Here is a 26,890-nt window from a genome sequence, read left to right on the forward strand (position 1 = left end):
CCCTCGAAGAAGCTGAAGGCAATCATTTTTGCCCTAATGAGGCAACATTTTCTATGAGCGTTGCTATTGCAGCCATAAAAGAACCAAACGGCCTGAGCCAAGCAGAACACACTTGAACACCTTCAATAAAATCTCAATAAAAGAGACCATGAGATGGAAGTGTCAGAACGGTTGGTGGTGGACGAAAAAAAAACTCTCGAAATGGTTCTCCTAAACCCCACGGATGGAGCATAAGAACGTGCTGCTGTTTGGTTGGAATTTCTGAAGAAGCTTGTGTCTTTCGCGCGTTTCCACCTGGGGTCAAACGTCACACTGACAACTTTTCATTATTCTAATAATGGTTTGAATGCGAATGCATGTCACACCGGCCATCAATGGGGGACTTCGAGCTTGAGCCATGTATCATCTTCGCCTGTACACAGCGTTCGTGTCACGATTGCTTGCAGAGGAGTGTCGAAGGCGAACTCGTTCCGCTGCAGTTGCACAATTCTTGCAAGGGGCTGTCAATACATCGATCCATCATGTTGGGTGGGACGATGAGTGACGGGCGGATCATACTAACTCCTGTGCGGGCACTTTAAAGTGATCGAGCTGGTAAATAAATAGCAACAGTTTATTTGATGCCATTGACTTACATTCACAGCAAAGTTGTTGATGGTGTTTTGTGTGGAGGAAGAATTTGCTGTATATTTTTCTGTTGTTATTTTTCATATTGGAAACTGCTATTAGTTCGTTGAAAGCTGGTTTAGAAAACAGATTGAAATACAATTTCGTACTAGTATGGGTTACTGCACCTAAATGTGATTGATTTGCTTGTGCCCTTTAAGCTTCCGAAAGTTAGAATTAAGAATAGTTCCATACCTTATTATTATGGCTCTATAATTTTTTTATTCGTAAAAATGTACATATTAAACTTAAACCTCAATCTACTACTTTATTTCAAATATTCTTGAAACCTGTGATGTGATTAAGTAGATTGTTACAAAACAGCCATTATTTTTGAATAGAGAAAAATGTGATATTCTTAGTTTAAAGTGCGGAAAGTAGACTGTGCTGGAATCCATTTTTTTAAAATAATATCATTACATTCATTTCATACCATATTTGTTTATACTTCAGTGCATCAGAGGTTTTTGTAATTAATTGCGATACGTATCGACATCTTTTCAACATTATCACCAAATACTAGCGATTTTTACAAAATAAACAATTAAGTAAAAAATAACCACGGTTTACTGACTAAAATTTGTCTAAGTTTGCATACTGACTAAGTTTTGACATCGTCATAATTCAGACAAAGAGCAAACCGATCAAATTATAAGTCTAAATCTTATTAATCTGAAAGCAGACTCCATTTTCAAGTTCTATCCGAAATTGCTTTCACTCTACATTCTAAACGCTCTGCAACCTAGCTACAATATCAAAATATAACGTTTTCGCTCGTATTCTCATTAAATGGAGAACGTAAACACACCTCATGTTTCCCCTCATATTCGTACGCGGTCAAAGGTGTCAGAAAACAATCTCCCAAAACGACGCAACGGAAAGTGGTGGCGCCAATCGCATTCATCCAGCTGATCGTGGCACTGACTCTACATCAGCAAACCGATCAGCAAACGAAAGCAAAAGTGAAGGAAAACGAAACGCATGGCAACAGACGCGGTAGGGGTTGTTTAATCCCTTCCCTTCTAAATCCACCATCCGACGTCGCACGAGCCAAAAAAGCTCACCCTGAAAGCTCCGATCGTGTTCGATACGATCGTGCGTCCCTTCACGATTGTTGTGGTTTCGCTTTCCGTGGCTTTATTTTTTCAAACCACCGAATGGAGGGATGTTGTTGGGCAGCTAACGTCTTTCGTCGGCACGGTACCAGTCGACTGCAGTCGTTCGTCGTCTTTCGCCCGTTACGGTCACTCGTCACTGGGCAGCGAGTTGAAGCGGGTTTCCCCCCATTTCGCGGGTGCGTGCGTTGGTACAGCTTCGCGTGTTTCTTGCCACTCGTTCGCTAACGGTTTGCAATTGGTACCGCCGAAGAAAGGTGCGAGTGTGTGTCGAGTGTGTAAGTGGATTGTTATTTGTATTTTTTTCTTTCCCGTGAATGTTGGAATGATTTTCTTCGTCACTTTTTACGAGCTATTACTTTGGTGCTAATGTGAGTGATTTTGAGAGAGAAAAAAAACACCAAAGTTGACGTCCGTGTGAAGGATACGTTCAAGTGTCTTTGGAACGGTAGCACATGAAAACGCATTGTGGTGTTGTGAACAGTTCCATGGACAAAGAAAGAAGCAACGGTGCACACAATTGTTCGCTTGACCTCGGACAACGCTAACGCGGGTTTTACGCATGAATGACGAAATGTGTGAAAGGAAAACTCATTCAGAAACCGTGTTTGAAAAACGGCGCCAGTGATAGTTTCTGTGATGAAGGGATTTGGGACCTCTATGTTTGTCGATATGTGTTGTTTTTACTAGTGATGTTTGATTTATTAATGTACTAATTCACAAACAGAACCACTTCTTAAAGAATACAAAACAAAGATTACGGCATATTATTGAACTCTGTATGATTTAGAGGACTGCAGGCTTATAGATACATTCGGAATGATATGGAATGAATTATAATTATAATAATTTGAAAGTTTCTATTATTTCCATAACTATTAATAGATTTACTTTTTTTTGTAATTATATACAATGTTGATAGCTGATTAAATTATAATATGAAACTTTAAATTTAAAATCAACTTAAACTAGATATCAAACACTATCAATGTTTGTTCATTTTCATTTCTTTTAATACCTATGTTTTATTTGTATTTACTGAAATGTCTTTAATTTGAATAATATCACTATAAAGCTAGATACATCTAAAAAACTGATCGATTTATTTCCCTTCCTCCCCGCGTTCCCCGTAAAAATTAGTTCCCAGGCATTTTTATTGATCGCATACAAAGGGTTGTTAAGAGGTCCCAGTGTTGATCGTTTTACCTCAATTTGTTCACTTTCCCAATATTTGTTTTCTGTTTTTGGTGCGCTGCGTTTATTAGGCGATAAAAAGTGTTTAGTGAAGAAAGTGAAACAAGCAGCGCTAACGGCGCCAGAAACAGTGCAGCTTGTCTACGGAAGGAAGGCAGCGCGGTAGCAAACAGTGACTACCAATAAATACTTCCGAAAATAAAACACACGTAAATAACAAATCAAACAGTAGCAAAAACAAGCTGAAACAATGGTGAACAAACAATACAACGTGCATAATCCCAAGCTGCACAAATCGAAGCTGCCCGGTGGGTCCGGAAGTGGCAGCAGCGGCCACAGCTCCCCATCCCCGTTGCGCAGTAGCTATCCGGTCATTTCCACGCGACCGGCGGGGGCCTCCGACGAGGACGGCTTTTCCGTGGAAAGCGACAGCAACAATCTGTCCGACCATCAGTCGGCATCGAGCGGGGGCGGTGCAAGCGGGTATGGTGTGGGCCATCCACGACAGCTGCCGCCACCACCACCACCACCGACCCATCGGCATCGAGGCACGCAAAGTACGCAGCCTCATCATCATCAGCAGCAGCAGCCGCAGCAACCGCAGAACAATTTAAATATAAGCCGCCGTTCGGCCTCTGCCGAGCCGGTGCATGGACAGGAGGAGGTGAATGGTGACGATGGACTGTACGGTCGTAACATTCAGTTCTACAGCGAGGGCCGCGGGATCGGTGAGACCGATGTGGTGGGTGAAAGTGGACACACCGGGCGGTTCGGTCACGGACATGGCGGCAAGGAGCTAACGATCAGCGACATTGGGCGATTCCAGTACATACTGCAGATGGATCGAGAAGTGGTGAGTACATGCTGAATTGAGAAGCTTGTTTCTTTGCAATATGAGATTTGTTTAGTAAAGTAATATATTATCGAGTTTTATCTAATATTTTCTACACCAGCGGCCAAAAACTATAAGATTACCGAGTTGGATAGAAGAAATACTTGTCTGAATTTGAGCCAGTTTTCAGACAGAAAACATTCAATTCGTTCTTACACTGTTTTTAGACTAAAGCGGAAAATAATTACCGTTTTTTCCTTTTTGAGGAACATTTAGTATGGTACTTAAGTCGCACTGTCGTCGATATAGTAGATTATGTAAAGCCTACATCATTTATAAATGAGCTACTTGTGTGATTCTTGCATTATCTTCTATGGACAAAAATGCCACAAATTCTATGAGTTTGACTAGTAAACTGCATAAAACTGTCGGTTTTTTTCAAGCTTTACTGTATAAGATATCTTATAAGTGCAGCTCTAAAATATATTCTTGTTCAAACGTTATCGAAAATGTATTAACGTAAATCAGAGAATTTGCTAGCTATATTGGTATGATTTTTGCACAAAACAGAAATTGGACAACAATTTGAAATGTGTTTCATTATTTAGGAGCTCCATTTGGTTGAATTAAAACCTGATTTGCATTAACCAGGATCATTAATTTGCAGAAATGTGACAAATTCTCAATAAACAGATGAAATCAATAGTTTTTTACCACATTTAGGTAGAGACAACTATTAACATAAAAACCTACTGGAACGGTTTAGTCCCTAAGAACTCTAGCTAGTCCTTAGAAAATTGCCTTAAATTTTAAATAAAATGCCAATTTATTCGAGGTAAAAAATATGCAAAAAACCTGAAGCAATCAAAAATTGTCCAGACAAAGAAATAATATAATTTATTGTTGAACCTCATAACAACGAGCAATGAAGTAATCTGCAAAAACTATCTACAATCAAATTATTTTCTTTACGTTCTATAACTTTTGAGCCCACAACATCCCAATAAAATGATCTCGTGGGCTAGACTTTGCCGAGCCCTTTTTTACATCATTCTATGACTATTTTTAGAGTTTGATTTAAAGAATCCAGTTCAGATTATGTCAAATTCTTGGGTGATACAAATTCAATGCTAAGTAACAAGAAATACTGTTGTGTGTATTTAATAACACTCAACTATCTGCATCATAATAAAACTTTAGAATAGAAAAGAATAGAAAATGTTAATCGATGTGTGTGAAACAAAAAACCAACAGAATTCGTTGTAATCTAAATCATTTGTGGTTCATAGTTATGATTTAATTCATATTAGACTGAACAGATTAAGTAAAATTTTATAGGAATGCTACTCTACAGTTCATGACCGATGACTTATGCACATGATGATTAAATGGGACATCCCGTTTCGTTAATGATGATTGATGCAATTCCATTAAAAAATGTTCTAGAAGTATTTAAAACAAAATCTGGACGCAATTCAGTAGATGCCATGTGTTGCAAATTGATTAACAGCAATCATATTATTTCACAAAATACTAATTTAAAGCGAACATACACATACACAAATCAGTTTTTAATAGCTTTTAAATTAGTTTTTTAAATATTATTTGACTCAAATATTGTGATCGATCTGCCCTAAATCACTAAGGGACTTGGCAATCGCTGGTTTAGTCCGGCCTATGAAGTGGATTGATCTGTACCGGACTAGAACCTACAATAGGCATAAGGTCCGTCGAGATACCGACTGTACCACGGGACCGTTTGGATGAATTCTTAAAAAAGACTACAAAAAAAAACAGTAAATGCTTACGAGAAGATCTTCAATAAACAAAATTCATGTGGTGCGTTGAATTATCTGTGGTCGCCCGGCCATTAGAGTAATAGTAAAGATTTTTACGTTTTTATATTGTTTGTTTCATTGCAAACTTTTACTTAACACAAAACAATATGTGTTATTACATTTGCAATCTTAAACTGAATTATCTAGTCAATTTGGTGTATTTTTTCATTTTTTCATCAATCGCAATCGTGACTGTTCAAGGATGTAGCGAAAGAAGAAAAAAATCATGGATCGAAAAAGATTCCAATCTGCTAACAAAATTCACAGCACCGCCAAGACGACAAGCCCATCATTCCAATCAGCGAAACAGAACAGGAGATTAGTTTTGTGACATTTACGAGCAAAAACATAACACTAGAAGCACTACGTACGAGCCTTTGACTTTGACGGTACCATGATGTCGGCTTTTGTTCGCGCGTTGCAATCGAAGGAAATATCAAATCAAACTCGTTCGAAACTTTCCCACCGACGCCAGGCACCAAAACAACCCGCTGGCACACGCAATATCAGTCCAATCGGTGGTTGCTTCCGTTCCCAAAAGCCGACGCATTAATACATCGAATCCACGCTGACACTGGGGTAGTATGGCACGAGGGTCACCTCAATGATGATTTGCGCGACTGGCCTCGATCTGTCCAAAATCTCACCACCGAAAAAATAAAAACTGAGCTAGAGTAGCTTGAACCATTTTTGGAGGCCTTTTTATACGCGTGTACATGCGTTTTTGGGTGCGAAAGAGTGTGTGTGTGTATGTAGCCATCCTTTGTTTAACGGCGTTTGGTGCAGCGGTGGAAGAAGCATAAACGTGTAGCATAATGTGATTCGTTTTCACACCACCCGCAGCAGGAGTGTCCTCACATCCACACACATACACAAAAGTGCCCTGCCCAGCTATCTGATGGGTAATCAATCAATGTGTCATGCAAAATTAGCTCTTGCTCTTGTTTCTTTTCGGGATGCAAGCAACAAGATTGCTTGGCATGGGGGGGGGGACAGTACGTGCGGACGTGTAATTGAAGTGGTGGGACATTACTGATGTAATATCGTACCGGAGGGCGAACTGACGCATGGACTGGGTGTGTTGTTTTTGAGTTGTTTCACACGAAAATGTCACAGAGGACGGTGGCTTAAAAAGTAGGTGAAGATGATGAAGTTCAACCGCAGCGTTCAGGTTCAGTTTTGGACAATGCGTTTTATTGCACAAATGTTGCATCACCGGCTGCATGAACTTGTTGGTACTGTTGTGCATTTATATTGTATGGCCGAGCCTGATTTCAGCATTGCATGCACCACGCATTTCAAAAAAGTTTTACATTGTATGGATATTCTTTTGAGAAAGTAAGATTTCATTGCCTAATGCTTATTAAAATGACGCAAAATAGCTGTTTATTTTATGTTTTTATTTATCGTTAATTTTGAAATTGAGTTGAAGAATTGTACAGCGTTTAATTTAGACTTTTACACATTTATAATTTGCAATTTATTTAAATAATTTCTTGAGAAAAATATATAAAACACCTCATTACATCAGTAAACTTTGCGTTTACCACTTATCAATGATGATACTAATAAACCGAATCAACCGAAAACATATTTAAAATTATGTTATGAGATAAGACGCCGATCTTCGCGAGCTCGAAGACAACCGCAGTGGATGGAGTCGTACCAGCGTGATTAAAGAGGGGGGATGTTGGGAACACCCTGTGTCGCGATTGCCGATCGGTTGACGGATAAGCCGATCACTCCCGATGATACGCGCTATCAGCGAGAGAGTGACAAGTTTCGGTCTCTTCGCTCCCGACCGGCCCGTACGACGGACGTATTTCAATCCCGTTTGTTATTGTTGTATGAGTGTACTAATTTATATATTATATTACATTGTAGATAATAAATCCATACCATTTTAAAAGTACAAAAGTACAGATTAATTTTAATATTCTAATTGAGCCAAAAAGACCTTTTTTCCTATGATTGTTCACTGTTTAGTACCACCTTTGTCCATTTATAATCGCTTATGCAATCTGTCTGGAATGCATCACACACACACACACACACACACACGATTTCAATCAGCCAAACACGACTCCTATCGCACGAATGCTTCACTCAAACTTCGATTGACGATAACACTTTTTGGTGCTTGCAATTCAATTCCTTATACGCTATGTACCGTCGAGCTCCAAGCAGGAAGTATTTTCCACACCTCGTTATGACGCCCTTCTTCAGCTTCAAGCCAGGTCAATGCGGGTCAGTTACGGTGCCAAATTCAACAACTCCCTGAACGGCCCCCTAACGGCCGTTCCAAAACTCCCAAGCAAAAAAAAAAAACGGCAACACAATACCTTCGATACCAACTAATGCTCGCACTCAAGTCATAAATACTTCGACAGTTGAGCTCCCGGTAAGCGGGCCCGAAGCGGACCCGGCGCACCGACCGAACCGGACGGATGACGGATCTTAGCGCCCTCAAATCTTTAATTGGGCACGGTTTTTTGTTGGTGTTGCGGCGAGTGTTTTGTGTGCCGCAAGCACGTCCTCTCAAGTATGTTGTAGAAAAATAACAGTCAACAGTGGGGTGTGTACAGGGATGGGACGCGGTGTTGGACTTGGGGGCGGTGTTGGACATTTGTTTGGAGCGAATGGTACCACCTCGCGAGTGAAAGATTTGCATTGTTCATGGAGAGAGCCGATTCGTGCGATTTGGATTGGTGATTTTCAATAAAAGGAAATTGGGTAATGGATTATTTAGGAGAAAATAAAGAAAGATTAGCGAATGCACGCTATCTGTGATTCGATTGTAGTGGTGCTATAATTTTTGGGTATCGACTGTACTAAAGTAACTTCGCCTGTATTCGATGTAAATAGACATATTTTCTCCAAGTCACCATATTTAAAGTATAAGCTAGTATTATTTAATAATAATTCAACATTTTTGTCTTACAATTATTGCTCCTACAATCGTAAACGAAAAGCAAAAAAATCTTTACCTGAACATACATAGTTCGTTTCGCTAAAGAACCCTAAACACCGATCCACTAAACTATCACGAAAAGGTCGCACTGTATCATCACTCATTTGCATAGCATTTGCACAGAAATTCGAGCCCTATTCGTTACGTTTGCTACCACTAGCCTACTGCCAGTGCTAGTGCCGATCCCCCACGAAGCGCATATTTCACAGGGCACTTGCATGCCGGCTGACATTACTCAAAACTGTGCCCAATTTTGTAATGTCAGTAGAGCACGTCATGCGGCGTGACGTCTTCGGTGAGTTTTGTCGGTGGTGGTGCTGTTGTGTGTGTGTGTGTGTTTCTTTTTTGAGAAACCGTTTACGTATCTTCTCCATCAATCTGCTTACATTGGCAATCACAGACAGTCTACGTTTGTTTGTGAGGGTGGCCACGAAAGAGTCCACGGCACACTCGACGCCAGCCAATCTTGCGATCTTTCCGATTCTAGCATAGCGATCCGTATTTCCACAGCTTCCCACGCTGGAAACTAAAGAAAAACTTGATTCCCACCCGAAAAGACAGCAACACGCACCGATCCCATCATCCGAAAACAAAAACGTGTGGATGGAACGAAATAGATAGAAACAAGAAAAGAAAGAAAAAAAGAACAAAACAAATCAACCTTCTCAGTGCTGATGGAAATGCATCTATAGCCTTTATGTGCAATGGTATGGCTACGACGCTGCTCGGTGCTGTTAATGCACAGTGCTTGTGCCATACCCAGGTTTAATGTTCTCATGGCTATCTCACGCGTGGTGGCTACAGCGATACAGCAATACACACACAAAGGTCTCGAGGCTTTTGTCCTGGCTTTTGCCGCATGGTGGAATGATTTAAAGTGATTCTGTCGTGTTAGGTGCCGTAACGTTTCACGAACGTTTAACTGTGATCGTAAATGAGTTCCATTAGTCCGGTTGCTCATATTTAGATTAACTTTTTATATTTCATGTACGTGCATTCATCATATTAAAGAAATAATATCCAAAGCTAACAGTTACTATTTAATACTTTAAACAAAGAGACTTCAATTCCAGTAAAGATACAAACCCCTTTAAATATATCAAAACCCAGATGAAATCTAACTTTTGACAGCGAATCAGAGGGGTTTGATCAAATTCAATACTTCACTTGACTCAAGCACAAAAGAGCTCAGGTGTTTCGCTCAGTTGGTAAGCAAATATACGATCGGGTGCATCTTCCTATCAGCCAATGATTCGTGCAGAAGCAGCTCGTTGTAATCGCGCAAAGGTCAACTACAAACTGCTCGGTCGTGACTAGGCTTTACCGCGATACAACGCTTCAGGCTAAAGTCGCGCCGACAATCAAAGAGAAGAATCGATTTTTGTGCAGCTTCACCCATCACGTCTTTAGAACCAAAATTGTGTGCTCGTTAAATGCCATCCACACAAAAAATGCCACTTGTTTCACCCAGAACAAATACTTTACTGTGCTTTACGATTCGGTTGTAGATTTGCAGTATTTAAAGGCGAGAGGATTATCGTGTTCACCTCCTACATAAGCACAACTCATCTATCCTCTCTATTTATAAAGGTTGAATTCACAAAGAATGTGAGGAATTTTGCAAATGGATTCCTTTCAAACCTTATCGTAGTTCAGAGGTGCTAATTATATCATCATTAATTTTCAAAGAGTTTCTGTTAGCAAAGATGGAAGTAATTTGAATTTTTGCACTCCTAATATGTATTGGACTGCTGCAATGTTTGCTGTATCATGGAGAAAGTGAAAGAAAATAATGGTATCTAATATGGGTAAAATATTTGCTACTAAATCTATTGTCATTTGTTTCGATGAGATATTGGTCAAATATTGAATAATAAGGAAAAAGTTCCCAATTAATAGGTTAATAGCATAAATTTAATGAGAAAAAATATGTCACAGCTGAAAAAAAAATCAGAAAGAGTATACTTCAATAATAAAAGTTATCATATTTTATCACAAATTGATAATCTGAAGCCATTCTCTTCGTTCCGCGTCAACCAAATGAAAGATTTCAATGCTAGTTTAGACAAGCAACCTCTACATTTACTTCTTGAACCATCCATTGCTGAAATCTGATAGGAAGAGCACAATTTAAACTTACCTTCTAAAGTTCAATCGCACGGCAGTGACCTTCGATACATTCCTCCAGTTCGGTTCGGTCCGGTCCGGTTTGTCAGTTCATTCCATCGCAGCCGAACGATAGCAAAAGTTCTGCACGAACGAGCGGCTGTTTTGTTCGCTCTCCGATGAAACCGAAAGCTTGAACTTGAGGTTCGCGCACAGATATAAAAAATGCGTTCAAGAACCAGCTTGTTGTGGACCAGCGTCGTGCCTTTTCTCATCTCCATTTCTCTGCCATATTTTTTGCTACTTCGAAAGGCGTATCTCTACCGCCTTCCCTATTCAACCATCAACGAGATGCGCCGAAGCTAGTTATGCAAAGTAGGGACGACTCCACCCGCTGCCGGATGCCAAAAATAAATTCTAAAACTGCCAACTCTTTCGATGCTGGCAATGACATACCGAAGCTGGAAAGAGTAACACACACACGCGCAAAAGACAAAAGCGAACACAATGCTAGCAGAAGACAAACATCCAGTTGAAGGCCGATCGACGAGGGAGAGAAATGAACAAATGGAACAAAAACTTCCTTCAGATGCCTCTTCAGATGTTTTAGAGTGCTTCTTCTCTGTCCCGGCTCGTGTAGCAGCAGCAGCATCACTTTTGCACTCTTTTCAGACGTGCGCGCATATTCGAAGCGATTGTCGTTCAGGGCCCACCTAATGCATCATAATCGCTTCGGAATGCTGCTTAAGTGGTTCAAGAGCACCACGCTCGTCAAATTGATCTGCTCGAAGGTTTCGAGCCGTCCGAAATGCGATCATTTTGCACACATTTCGTAACATCTGCCATTTTTGGAGCAGCTTTATTGGGTGTTATGGGTAAAGCCAAAGTCAAAAGATCCTCGGCTCGGCAGGACAAAAAAATGAGCAAGGCTACAAAAGTATAGAATTATTTATTGTGCAATACTGTGTCACTGACTTCAAGAGTCCCTTTGTTTCGCACAACTGTTGAATATACTATATGTTTCATCTGGTATTCTTTAATGAACAGAATGCAAGGATAAATACTTTCATAAGCTATTATAAAATGACATAAAAGGTTAGGAATAGTAACCACTTTTTTGGAATGCACACATCTCATAAAAGATGCTGTCATTGATGTTGGAGTGTTTCAATTGATATGAAGAAATTATGTTTCACACTAACAAAGCGTTTTATTATTAGGTAATCTATTACAAAAATTGTACTTGACATTGAAGGATTGAAGAATCGATTTAAAGTGTTTTTAAGCAGATTCAATTCCATCAATTCCAATTCCAATTCCATGACTATGCTACATACTTGATTTGAATGGGCGTTGAAGCTTGGTATTTCAACATGCTCAACACCGATCGTGTGATACAAAAATGCATCAACACACTCAATGGAGCATCTTAGCATATCATCTTAAACGAGCCGTTTCTTCATTCACATCAATGTAAAGAGTTTCATTTTGTGTTGACATTGTGGTTTTTATTTTCAGTGCCGGATGCAAATCGTAGCACGCTCCTAAACTTGAGCGTGCCCTCCATCAGTGGAGGGTGGATTAAGCACCATCCACGAAGGTGGAAATGTTTTGCAACTTTTCTTCATCCGTTACGATGGCTCATCGTCTCGATCCAATTCTATCGATCTCATCCAATGTTCGTTCACGTCGATCGTAAAAACGGACCACTCCGATTACCAAAACAGCAGAGCGTCCAGCACGTGTTTTTAGCTCTGACATTGGCTCCCCCGTTGACAAAAATGACCCACACGCGGGTCCTTCAACCGTGTGCGCTTGTTAGCAGCAATCCAAACATATGCTGCCGTTGGTTAGCTACCATTTAAGTTGGCCGGTACCTTGGCTTCCAGGAGGGACGAACGCCGCGACCCTTCACACAGTCAAAGTTCAAAGCGATCGTTCTGTGGCAGCACTGATGTACCAGCCTGGGCAGTGTAACAGATAACCGAAACGATGCGATGACATTGAGATGGTAGCTGGGGCTGAAGCTTGACCAAGACGTTGGTCCGCTAACGATGGTTGGGCTAAAAATACAAATGTATATTTATGAGCGGCCAGTTCCTTCTCGTCGAACTCGTCGTGCTGCCAAAATCTGAACGCATCGGTTATCCAGCGACGATCGGTAAGCTGGTTCGACAGGAAAAAGTATCGCAATGTGAGGTGAAAGATGTGAGGCAATGTGAAGCGAACGAGAGCGCTACACGAAATCATTAGGTTTTGGTCGCCTGCTTGATCATATGTATTATCGACCTGGATAAGATTACACAATTAGCCCGGGCAAAACAAATGGATTGCTTGTCATTGTAAGCTATAGATCATACTGGAAGTGTGTTTTAGTTTTGATTTAGTTTTTAGTTAATTTAATTCAAACGAATGAGAAATGAGGGGATTGGATGCACATTTCGTTTATTTTTTGTAGTTTTCTCAGCTATCATTTTAAATATTTGATATTTTAATAAATCCTTTTGATCATATGTAAACTTTGAATAGCTATTGAATAAGCACAAAGTTTTGATTGTGGTGTTTTTACCATTTGTCGTATTTGTTTTAATTTTTTTTAACAGTGAATTATGAAATATATCATAAATTTATGTATTTGCTCAATATTTCAGCATAAGATCACGAAAAAATCTGTTCTTTATTGCACCATTTCATAATTTCATTTATATAGACAACCTAAAGAATCTTAATCTCATAGATCAAATATTAAAAAAAAACTTTGAATAAAATACTGCAAAACATCAAGTAACATTAACAATTCTAATAATTAAAAAATATTCCAATTCTTCGAAGATTTGTCCAAAACTTTTTGTTTTACCTACCTTTTTCCTTCCGTTTTGCACCAACCGTTCCCGAGCAGATCGCTTGATTCAATGTCATCACAAATATACCAAGAAATCTTTTAGAACGTTCATATTTAATATGCTTCCTTCCAACTGATCTCCGAAATGCAGGAAATCCCAACTATCACAAACACTCCTCATGTGCAATCGAATCCACACACTCAAGGGCCCCACGCGTTTGCGCTCCGATCCGCGGTGAGTCATATCGGCAGGAAATACCCATCAGTACTGGCCGATAATAATCGCCATTGCTTAACGCGGATAAACATCTGTCCTCGGCATGGACATCGTTACTAAGGACGATTTGTGCGGTGACCATATTCGATTAAGCACAAGCCAGCATTCCGCTAGTCTAGTTGGTTAGCACAGTTGAAGGACACTATTGTGCAAATCCGTTCGCTCCAGCAAGCGAAAGGAGATCGAGCCCTGTTTATTACATCATAAACTAGAAATGATTTTTATAACCGATCGCCGCAAGCAATTGTTCGTAAAGATGATGAAGATGATCTTTGCGCGGAAACGTTCGGTTTTGCTTAAGCAAATCGAAACGTACCGTGTTTGCCTGCCTAAAGGAAGGTGTATTTGCCCTTCTCTGTTTATGGTTGGTTTTTGGCACGCTCCTATATTGTTCTGAATTTCGCATCACACGTTTTGCGCAGTAGGGAGGATTTGATGTTTTTTTTCCTTTTACAATCGACACTTGTCATGATGGAAACGGAAATGTTCGATCGATACACCGTTGATATTTTGGGATTTTATAAGCCGCAAGCAAATAACGAAGCGCTAACACAAATCTGAACACACCGGGCTACGATCGAGTGAACATTTTTATGATGCTTTATGGTGGACGGTCTACAGGAAGCTCGGTGCGTCAAAGGAAAGGTATTCTGGATTATTAAAGCAGTGAGTTATGGTTATGGGATAGTTTCGCTTTAAACTACGAGGATCTTTTTGAATGTCAAAGTCAATTAATACATGTAGTGAAAAAAAAAATATTTCAGATTCGTTTTTTTATTCTTTTCCTCGTTAACTTCTAATGTTTCTTCTTAATAAATTTCTCTAAAAAAAGAGCCATACACACATACCACAAAATATCAATTTCCTATTTTCACCTTGTGCTGAAACTCTCAGTGCTCATTACCTTCCGCGCGCATCAGTGCGATTGATTTATTGCCGTTTAAGCAAATTCCACGCTCAATTTCGAATGATTTACTCCAAGCGAGCTACCGTGCTGTTAGCATCTAATAATAGAACCGCTACCACTAGCGCACCCGCAAGGACACGGATGATGATGATGAACACTGCTCTCGGGCCCATCGTCCCCTCGTCCCTTAATGTGTAGGGTCCGTTCAGCAAAGATCGCCGGCATTGACCACGCTTTTAAGGTGACTGGTGGTATCCTTCAGCTGCCGCAGAGTTTAGACAACCGCAGAAAATTATTCATTTTTGCAAAGCAAAAAAAAACAGAAACAAAGGTACTCATTTGACATGCTAGTTTGCTGTACGTTGTTAACTACTGCGTTCAGTGTTTTTGCGTATTTCCGCTTTGAGCTAAATATAAATCAGTCCAAGTTGGGGAGCCTATTAAACACTGGGATAGAAGTAAAAAACGCAATCATCATTACGACGACAGAAACGAAAACAGTTTCACTGCAAGGGTTTGGTAGGTAAATCGCTTCACTCATCCAACCAGGGTCGATGCAGTTTCAGCACCCCAGCCAGAAGTCTGGTGCATTCAGCAGTGTGCAGTGTCGTTAAAATCGAAACGAACACCCCCCTCCAGGGGGCAGCTGCGTCAGTCACCGATCGTATCGACGCATCTTAAATTCCAACCCACTGGACGGAAGATACTACTGGCAGCGCTCGTCCAAACGCCAGCATCGCACGAACTGGTTTTCCTTGGATCAATGCCAACCGATCGGTAAGATGCCGCTACGGTGGTAATTTCATTAGCATAACTCATTCGAAATCTCTCGCTGCTCTCGCGCTGGGTGAACTAGAGAAGCTTCAGCTTCAGTCTGATTAGCAGTGGTGTTAGCTCAAAAATGACCGGGCCCCGGCGTGGACGGTTCTGCATTTGAATAACTGGAACAAAATAGATGATCTTGTGGGGCCCGATCTTGCAAGCGGGCGCAGATTGCCTTCGGCCAGGTTGCTGAGGTCATTCGAACCAGCAACCGGTATTTGGTCTGTTGCTCTGTTGTTTTCAGCGTGATATCCGGCCCGAAAAACATAATCATCCTCGGGGGAGTGCTCTTTTGGGGGCGCTGCTTCGTACCAGATAAGACGCGACAGAAGGTTCGTCGGTTACGGAAGCATTGAAGTCAATCGTTTTTCATGTCGGGCGTTTTCGGTTGTAGGAAAACCCGTGTTGCAACGGGGTGAAATTTTATGATAGACATTAATCAATTAAAGACTACGGGGATAGTGAAGCGATTTTAATCTGAACTAGTCGAGCAGTACTAAAAATAATTTCGATATTAAGATATTAATTCTCACTAAAATTTTCATTTAAAGCAAATTAAACTACATTTGTAGGTAGCTTGATATTTTCCAACAAACAATACATCAGACTGTAAATCAATCGATCTTTGCAACATAAACCTTCAGAAAAGACAAAGAAAATTGCAATGAGTCACAATTTTACGCCGCTCGTGTTGCAGCTGGGACAACGCAGCAAGACAAATGGCACACCAAAGTACCAAACGCATTCGCTTTACCCTATCGCCAACCGTATATCGCCTTTATTACGTGACTAATCACACCATAACTCCACACCACAATGGCTTATTTAGGAAGCAGGGACACCGTAATGTCCGCACGAAACGCAAACGACAGTGAAAAGCTAACAAAACGCGTCGCTTCCAACTGCCCGCTTGCTGAAGGCGTTGTTCCATCGTCGGTTCGTTTTTGTTTCTTCTCTTCTCTCCAACGCCATTAGAAGGCAGAAAGAGCGCGGAAGTTATTTAAACGCAGAGCATAAACCCTGCAATGCTGGGCCATTGTTCTGTTAGCGGGCCCTAGCGCTCGGATGCCGGGTGTGGGTGAAAAACCAAATACTTGCTAATAATTCGCGAACGCATGTTTTTCGCAACATTAAGCCGCATAACCTTCCTGCCAGCCTGGGCAATGCTTTGTTGCCGATGTGTGTGGCTGGGTGCGGGCAGCCAGCTTGTATGTTGCTCGGTTTTGAATTAGTCTCACTTTAATTGCTCTCATGAGGTCTACAGGGTTGTACGTTAGAGGAGAGTGTTGCCGTGGTGTGAAACAATGGTAGTGGCCTGTGCGTGCTTGCTTGGGGCACGCCTGGAGATGATTTATATGCATTTCCCGGGAGTATTACCTTTTATGTCATTCGTTAGAGGAGAGGTACGTGTTTGTAGTCTGATCACACAATTCAAGAGGTGTTTATTGCACTTGAATTATTGTTGATTTAGTTCACTTTAGGACACCTTCAACAAAATTATAGATTAACTTTGTTGTAATACTAGTTAGAGTTGATAATAGAAACTCGGTCGTAAAATAATATTTTGTGTTTTATATTACTTTTATTTCAAACTTATTTTTAACACATGTTTCAACCAAGTCCTTTTTCTGTATGGTGTTTTGTATTTTATATACAGGGATTGTAATGTCCAGGGATAGTAATACATAAGATACGGATTGAAAGGATAAACAATATTTCATTTAAAATATCTCCAAACTTTCACTTTTGTTCTAAAACATGTTCATTGATCGTTGAACTTGATAAAGGGATTAATAATGATAATTTCATATTTTTATTGTAAACCATACATAAACATAAAAAATGGTAAATACATATTCATACAAGTCCTAACAGAGTCGTCACAATAGCAGATTGTTCGATAAAAATACATACAATATTCACAATTAAGAGTCAATAGAACAACAACATAAATTTTATTTGGTATATTTAAACAAATCCGTTGGAAGAAGCTTTTTGTTAAAGATCCCCAATTTTTTCCAAAACAGCTTTTGCATCACATATCAAGTAGGAAGTTGTCAAATGATTTGTAACCAACCGTTATACCAACTAATCAACCTGTTTACTGTGAAGCGGCCTACTCAATCACATGGCATCATCGCATGTGAAAGGCGCGCGTATAAGAACATTTCCTAACTCTGCGGGAAGAAAAACGCTACATGTCAAGCTGTCCTCAGGAATCAAATGCAAAAAAAGAAACTACAAGTCGTGACCGGTCAATTACTATCAACAGCACATGGGAAAATGGTTGACGTTGAAAAACAAGCTTGCAAGCACCATTATTTTGGCGACATTCTACTCCACGTAATGATGGTCCAAATAGAACGGTGTTTTGAATGGATTCGGTTCTGTTTCGGCACACTTGCAAATTCATACCTCTTGTACCACGGTGAACAAAACTAATGACCATCCAACGATGCGCAACCGCTGCTGACCGCATGCCCGCACAAATTCGGTGCCATTTTCCACGCCGTTTTGCGCAAATGCTCGCGATCATCACACTCACATGCCTTATTGATCGTCCGGCAGTCCAGCGGTCATTTCTAAACAGTGATGGCTAGCCGTGGACGGTGGGTATGCACGGTCGTGTGGAATTACGAATCGGTTGAGCCGTTGCGCTCCAGCACCACAGAGCGCGTGGAGCATGTGTGTCTGACGGTGCGTTGCGCCATACGGACACGCTTCTCTCTGATGAGCACCGTGCATTGTGCGATGGGTCGAAATTGAAATGCACATACGTCGTGTGTCGATGTGTTTGCGACTGACCGGAGATGATGAATTTAATCAGGTCGATCCTTTTGGTACGCAGCAGTTGAAAGGTGATTGTGAAGTGAACGAACATTGACCAGGTTTTTTGTTGTGGTTTATGTTGCCAACGATGTCGTAGTGGCCCAAATTATATGGCGAAGCAGCGGTGAAGCCATCTCGTCGTTGCTGTTGGGTGCATAGGCCAAAATAGTTCAATGTTCGCGAGGAATATAAAATAAGTTCATTAAATATTGTAACGAGTATCAATTTATTTGAATTAAATGCTTAAATGCTTAATTTAATGGAATGCTAATAAGTACAAAATCAATTATAAGATAATCAGGATCCTTTCGGATCGTTCAAGAATAATCTATTTTTCCCATAGCATAGATCGCTTCGGATAAGTTAAAATGATCAAATATGCTTTAAAAAAACTTTCCACGATTTCGTCCTATGTCCTTCGCAAAGGACGAAACTCTGCAGCAAAACATTTAAATGTATACTAGCATATTGAGCCACCGCATAGCTTGTGATAATAAACATAAAAAATACATAAATACTTAATGAAAATAAGAATATTCTAGCAATGTTATGAAAATATAAATAAAAACCCAATAAACAATTTACGCAACAGCAATGTCATCGAACATTGCAAGCCAAATGGTAACTAATGTCAGAAACCATAAATTGATAAATCAATTTACTAAAAAAACGCACTCTGTTCGCTAGATTTCCTCCAAAGCAAATGCCTTTCTTTCTTCTGTGTGCGATACTGCTCGTTCGCAGCAGCGGTAAGTTGGTAGCGTGGTAGCGATCACAAGAGAACTAATTTTACCCATTCACCCGAATGACTCTCGCTTTTCAATCCGAAGCCGCAACCAAGCGCAATGAAAACTACACTTGAACCTGCTCTTTAACCGCAACTAACGAGAAGCGCTGATTTTCATCTTTATTAAGAAAAGCTTCACGCGAACCTTCGACTGCCAGCGCCAACGTATGAAACATTACCGTGCAATGGATAGATAGAAAGTGAGAGAGAGAGAGAGAGAGAGAGAGAGACAAAACACGCACACACTCCCCTTCCTGTCCACCAACCTGCTCCATTGGCACCGGCGACCCTATCTCGATCGTCAGGCACCAGACCAGACCGCCGGTTATGTAAAAGTTCACGCGTGCAATTTTCATCTGGCGCAACGGATGAGGGCATCATAACCCGGAACAGAGCAGCCAACGCTAGTCGCCGGCCCAGACCCACCACATACGTATACTAACAGCACCTGCTCGGTTCGGTTCAGATGAATCAAACATCGCATCAACAAAAAAAATCGGTGGAAAAATCGAGTGCCAATGTAAGTCGTTTAACGGTGCGTTAGTTCCCCTCTGCACGGCTGGATGATGAAAAACCCCTTTTAATTTCCCTCCGATTGCAAATCAATTCGATTGTGGGGCGAAATTTCGACACTTGACCAGACGAGACGAGGCGGTAAGCGTCTATTGCGGTCCCGATCCCTTGTATGTTTCTATTTTCCATTTCAGTTTGTTTCTTATGCCTTTTTTTTGGCGCAAACCCATGTGAGGAAACGATTTTCACCAGCCGTATTTACCTTGGCACCGCGTGAAAGTCGCCGAGCGCGAATAGTGCACGTTCTGGGCGGTAAATGGGGTTGAAAAAAGGGGGCTTGGTGCGCTGTTTCGTGCTTTTAGTAAAGCAACATGCAAACACAACCAACGCTGGCCAAAGATTCAATGCTAAGCTAATGAATCGGAACATGGCACAATGTTGATGGGCACTATTTTATGGGGTTTCTGCTTGGTAGTTGCTTTTTTATAGGCCGTTTTTCTGCTGCTGCACGCAATTCGTGTCCTTGAAATTGCAAGCGGATACGGCGAGGTGGTCAGTCAATAAAAACTGATTGCAATATACATCCCACCGATAAGGGTTGATGAACTGTTGTTTGGATACGTTTTAAGCCGTTATTCTTGCTTATGAAGGATTTAACTTTGTAACTAACCTGTTATACCGATTGTTATGAATGTTGCTGCAAATCCTAATGGAAATTTAAAGTAACTGTGATATTTGATGTAATTTGCAGGGTTTATCATATCATTTTTATGATATGTTTTGATGTCCAAACTGAGAACTGAGAATTATTATTTTTTGCGTTTTATTATTCGATAGACCATAGACATTTCATAAGAAGATACATAAATTTCATTTATATTTATTTTATATTAATATCAAATTTAATTGTTTCAGAGTAATATTCAAAAAACAAAATAGCCCACTGAGTAAGACGCAATCAATGCTGTCATTGCATGATAATTGTAAAGCTAGCTTTGGAGTACCATACGTCAAATCAAACACCACGATTTAAGCCACTCTAGGCATTAATAATCCACGAACAGGCTGGCGATTGATTTAACGATAAAAAAATCAATTTCAGCTAATCAGCTTATAATGAAAACAATACTTTCATGACCTATATGACATCATATAACACATAATAGACTAAATACTAAAGACAAAATTTAAAAAAGGTAGAAGAAAGGTTATTAAAATTTGTACAACAGTTTATTTCATTAATATTGATATGTTCTTATGAAAATAGTTAGTTCAAACATCAGGAAACAATAAATAACCATCTCCTTCACAAAACACCTCCTCAAATACGACCGCTTTGATGCACCGATGCATCATTCTTCATGATTGTTGCAAATGTAAAGAATTTTGCATTCACAACATTGATTAAATTTATATTGCTTACTTTGTCAACATTCCACTACCGTTACGCGCACACAAAAGTGCAACCGACACGTCGTGCACCGTGTTGTTTGGATATTTTATCGACCGTGTTATCAAATACAGATACATAACAAGCCGGCAGTATCATCAACCTGAGCCCACGGACACCGTCGGCACAAAACAAACATACCCGTTCACCCTTCAAACACACATTTAAAATATTCTGCCATTCTCATGCAGCGCACGTCCTGCCCCCGTTCGAGACGCATTACACTTGAAGCGCAGCAGGAGGAATGCGGTGTAAAATAAAACAAAATCCAACACGCAGAAAGCTGTAAAGCCCTTCCTGACTGACACACTTAGCAGGCGGCGGTGATGCTTGAACGGTGCCCGATAACGATCGAAACCGTGGTGCATCGAAAGCGAAAACCGCCGATTACATCAGACACAACAGACCTCCAGCGGCTACTACTAGCAACGCCATGAAACTGAAACTCTACCCGGCCGGTGTGCATTTCTCTGACATCTCATCCTCCAGGGATGCATCTCTTATCAGTGCGCGTTCAACGCGTTAGCGTGCAACACTATTACGTGCGGCGGGTAGTGTTAGTGCCCGTTGGTTCGAAAAGAAAGTAACGGCAATCGATGGTAGGTCGCGCCAAATCTGCATAAGAAATCGATCGAACCCGTAGGCCTAAATGATTGCGTTTGCGCGTTAAATTAGGTTATTGAATGGGAAGTTTATTGCCGGTCGTTTCGAGGCAGGTCGTATGTTTTTCTGGTTATTATTATTATTTCCGAACTGTTACTCTCTGTTTGCTAACAAATGTCGTGTTTGTTGTTGTTGTGATTCAAACCAACGGATGATTGGGATTCGGTTTATGAGCCCTTCAAGAAAATTGAGCATGTCATAATCGACTGTAACGGTTTGTTTGGAATGATGATTTTTACAATGATTGTGAATATGTAAGTAAGACATATAAAATATGAAAAAGTGAATTTCCTAACAGAGAGTTGGAAAAATTATTATTTTCAAAAAGCTAGAACAAAATATCTTAAGACAAATGTTAAGTTGTTATTGTCACATATGTATAGTTTCCCTGATAAAAGATAAAAAGTTCACAGAATGTGCACAGAATGAATTTTTATTGTGCATAAAATGTGCGAATATTAATTCAGAAATTAACAACTGTTCTTAACTTATTATTTCATAGGTTGTAAACGTTATTTGATTGTTAACGGGTGAAATGTTCGAACATCTTCATTCAAATTGGGTTAATTTTATTTTTAAAACGTATTTTATTATTCATTGATTGTGCATGGTAGCTTGTAAATTATGTCATAAACTATCGCCACCTAAGCATAATTAGCATAAGAAATATGATCTTGCAAAAATATGGGATACAACTAAAAAAAAATGTCGTTCTATACTAAGTACTAGCAAAGAACAATTTTCTCATGATAAATAGCATAGAACCAATAAAATAAACAAGACCAAACGGATCAACAGATTTTGACTAATTGAAAGCTTCAACTGTTTTGCCAAAATAAGCTAGAAAAGCGGTCATTTTTACAGGAAGTGTAATCGTCTAAAGTAACGCTGATCCGCAATTCAAATGCATCTTGGTTCTTGGTACTTCTACAGTTGATCAATTAGCATATCAGGTTTGAAAAAATGTAAATTCTCCAAATTTACAAATTTTATATTTAGCATACAACTTTTTTGACTTTTTTGGGACATTTTTTCGGTCCGGTATCTTTGACATCATCTGTATAAATACACCAACAAATTGATTAGAAAATTTAAGTTTTACTTAAAATATTATTTTATAGCAACTACATATTTTCAAATCATGGTATAGACACTTTTCACTTTACTAAATAAAAATTCGTCAATCAAAAAAGTTCACAGCTTGGAAAACTAATGCAACCATGAAAGTCATAATTTCAACCACTAATAAATTAACTATACATGAAACCTTTTACAAAGCTCCAACAAAGCTGACTAATTTTATTCATTATACCTTTCTCCCAAGCACATATGTGGTCGCAACATTCTCATCTTAAAAACCGCCGTCTCTACCCTCCCTTAGCCGTGGCATGCTGGCGCCAGTGCGTAATTATTTAGCGCATCTTCACTTTTACTTTCACATGGTTTTGTGCCGCCGGCAGGTGACGGCACACCAAAGCGTTTGGATGTGTCGCCTGTACCGAACGGGGTGATATACCATCTGTCAAGCTGTGCACTCGATCGATTCCGTGCCATGTTACGCGCAGCTTTTACCTCTCCCATTGCCACCGTCATCTTTTCCTTGCCGTGCAGATTGCTTACTACTTACCTTTTACACTTTTGCCCATACCCTCGGAATGTGCATTGACATGCGCGACATTTCGCCATTTTCCATCACAAACGTGCAGCGATGAAATCTCGGCGAGTTGATGAGTTTCAGAAGGGAGCAAAAAGCGATAGCACAGCACGACCCAACTAATAGACTAATGGTTTTACGGACGTGCCAAGCGTACCGATGGAATTCAACAGTGCAATACTATTTCTTCGGCTTGTAGTTTTATTTGTACAAAGTTGAAGTGAAGGAAATCGGTGAGCCTTTTTCGCATTGCAATTTCCCATCACAAATGCTGGCAGAGTGTAGTGAGTCAAGGTAATAAAGCTATCATGATATCATTTCAAACAACTGTTCAAAGTTGTTTTTAGAGCTGATGTCTGGTTATTTTTTGTTTAGAAATGATTTAACTTGCTTCTGGCTGTTTTTTATGTTCAGGTTTTGCCTTTTCACTATTCGAATTCGATACTAAAGATTCGATACTAAAGATAAACAAAAAATTCCAGTAATTTATATTATCGACAACAAAAACAAGATAAAAAATCTATTGATAATGCAACGAGACACCATGAAATTGAAAATTAATTAAAATCAATGCAATCAATTACAACGTATTCACCGACGTCCCCGTCACAATTACACAACAATCCCTGCTAGACGCTGGATCAAATCGTCACGGTCGTACCGCCACTAACGTACGAAACTGAACGCAAACTGTTTGCACCCATGTGCACCGTGTGCATCCATCTGGCAGCTTTAATCCATGCCGATGGCGCCACCACTATCAATACTGACGATACGGGGCGATACGGGAGCTTTTCCCGCTGCACTTTTTGTTTCCTTCGTGCACGGCGAATGAACTTTACCTTCAACTATGCAACGACCAACCAAGTCGGACCAACTTAACCGACCGTAGCCAATCACTTCCACTTCCCGAACACATCGGATGTTGAAGCATAGCACCAAATGCACCCACTTTTCCGATTGGAAAACTCTGCTTATGTTCAAAGCAGACCAACAAACAAACAAACAAACATAAACTCGACAGCACATAGGCCGTGTTGGAGTGTTAACGCAAGCATCATAATTGGATCATCATCGTTGGCCGCTGGGCAGGCTGGGCCGAGGGAAGGAAATCAATCGAACAATGAACAGAGTGTGTGTTGTGTTTTTAATGAAGAATCAGCGTGAATAAAAAATAATGAAACGGTAGCGATTACGCGATTACCGATCGATCCGTGTTATTGGCAGCGCTGATGATCATTTTCAGGCGCAATCATAACGGAAAAGTATTAATAGAAAAAGCCAACTATTACCGCTCGCGGAGCGGGAACGGGAGTGGGTCGGTAGGTGGGGATATTGATTTAAGCCGCATTTAATACGTTCCTACACTTTGTCATCATGGACAGTCACACAAAATATTGGAACACTTTTAATTTTAAAAATGCAAATTAAATTGTTGTTCAAACATTAACTAAACATTTGTGTCTAAATTAACTGAGTTTAGCGAAAACATAAAATAAACCTAAACATTTCAAGTAAAGTAAATTATACGAAGGACAGCGTTGCATGAAAATGATAATGTACTTCATTCCTAATAAAAATTATCACAAAACAATAAAAAATACTAAAAAGAATGAAAATAGAATAAAATTATAAAAGAATCAAATACTAACTACATAATATTTAATAACTTTTAGGATTTGAACGATTAGAGAATTATGTTTGAGATGGTTTGATTGAAAGTATTTACTAATACATTGTTGTATTTAATCTTTCTTTACAGGTAAGTTTATGCTGTAGTTCATCGGAAAAATTGCCACCACACCTTTTCTACCCAACACTTCTGTGAAGGTCACTCTCAAGCTAGCCATTTTCCCAGCCTCATGTCATGCCTCAGGGTCACGCCAGGTGACAAGCTTTGAAGATTATTTCTTTCCCAGAGGGAAGTTAATGAGTAAGAAAAAGTGTACTGCAATAAAACAGCGCTGTAAAGGGCTCTAAGACGGCAGGCGGGCGTTAAGATTCATATCGCTGTTTGTAAAATCTATTTCCATCGCTAAAACTGTCACCATGGAGTGCAAGTGGTATGGTTGCAAAATCAATCAGTTCCTTCTTAGCTGAGCACGATCGTTCGCTCGATTCATTATTCTATGGCGAATGTCAGCTTGGTTTCCCACGAAAGTGGCCACAATTAACGGGTGTGGGGATGATTAGTTTTTATTGGAGTTTTTTATGTGTAGCAATAATTAACTCGGAGAACTACCAACGGAGGAACTAAGTTAATATTCCAAAAAAAAAAAAAAAAAATATATATATATATATATATATATATATATATATATATATATATATATATATATTTTTTTTCCAAACGAGTTCCCTCGACGTGAGTGGTGTAGTACTATCAAAGAAAGGACACATAATTGTAAATTACATTTTCAAAACCGTTTGCAACTGTTTTAGCTACTTCCAAAGTAAATTAAAATATTCTGTGCAATATACCACAACACAAAAAGACACAAAATAGGAGACATTTATGCCTGTTTTTTCTTTAGTTTTTTCAGTACCTTCCAGCATGCCCAGTGTCCAACGCCCCCAGCCAGTTGACCACCCAAGAAGCTGTGTGAACCAGCCGGTCGGAGTTAAAAACGGCTTTGTTTCGTGTGAAACATCAAGTGCCTTTGCGTAACATTGTCATTCGCGTTTGGTGGCTTATGGATGAGAAAATACAACAATCTTTCCAGCCCTCTTTGGGCCTTACTACACACAACGGGTCTCTTTGGGTTGGTGTAAGAATTAAGCCCAGCGTAGGGGTGGGCCTGTGGCAAAATCATTGTCTTCACTCTTCGTTCACAGCGAAGGTTCTCCTAGACCTTTTTGACAGCAAGTGATGCAAACCAGGGCCCCGATTGCCTGCCAAAAGGTTGCTGGCCACCATGCTGGCAAAATGGTGTTGACTGAAGTGTTGTCTTTTTGACATTTTTGTTTTGCGTGTAATTTGAAATGTACACAGCTGATTGCAAAGATCTGTCCGGGCTGGAAGCCGTTGTTGCAAAAACGATCTAGATTAGTTAATCTACCCTGTCTGTCCGTTCGTGCGGAGTACCGTTGCCTACGGGCGAATGCTCATAAAACGATGACAAAACCCCAAAACCACCGATTCAGTCACGATGCGAAATAGGTCAATAAAACAGTACATCTTCGCGGTCGCTGTCTCCACCGGCAGAATGTAACCGATCAAGCATCATCGACCTGCATAAAGATCAAATAAAATTATAAACCGATCGCCCCTAGCCTCGTTGCGCGCGTAAAAATACCACTCGATGCACACGGAAAGAGTGACCGGAATTTGCCACCATCATAATCGAATCGGTGTGATGAAAGAGATTCTGCTGGCTGTGGCCACCGCCGCATCATCCGTCGCCGTCATCATCTTTACAGCAGC

The 26,890-nt window shown here is 40.1% G+C and overlaps 1 protein-coding gene across 3 annotated transcripts in view; it reads left to right on the plus strand.

The window, feature by feature from the left end:
• The first annotated feature begins 1,855 nt into the window (after positions 1-1,855).
• LOC120903511 overlaps positions 1,856-26,890 on the plus strand; it is a 40,514-nt gene continuing 15,479 nt past the window's right edge. The window contains exons 1-2 of one of the 3 annotated variants that reach the window (XM_040312990.1): positions 1,856-2,059; positions 3,047-3,828. In XM_040312990.1, coding sequence (XP_040168924.1) covers positions 3,226-3,828 — 603 coding nt within the window. In that variant the 5' untranslated portion in view covers positions 1,856-2,059; positions 3,047-3,225. The remainder of the gene's footprint in view (positions 2,060-3,046; positions 3,829-26,890) is intronic. The other 2 variants (XM_040312991.1, XM_040312992.1) reach the window with 2 other exon arrangements.

The sequence above is a fragment of the Anopheles arabiensis genome, chromosome 3 (genome assembly GCF_016920715.1).
Source record: "Anopheles arabiensis isolate DONGOLA chromosome 3, AaraD3, whole genome shotgun sequence".
NCBI classification, from domain to species: Eukaryota; Metazoa; Arthropoda; class Insecta; order Diptera; family Culicidae; genus Anopheles; species Anopheles arabiensis.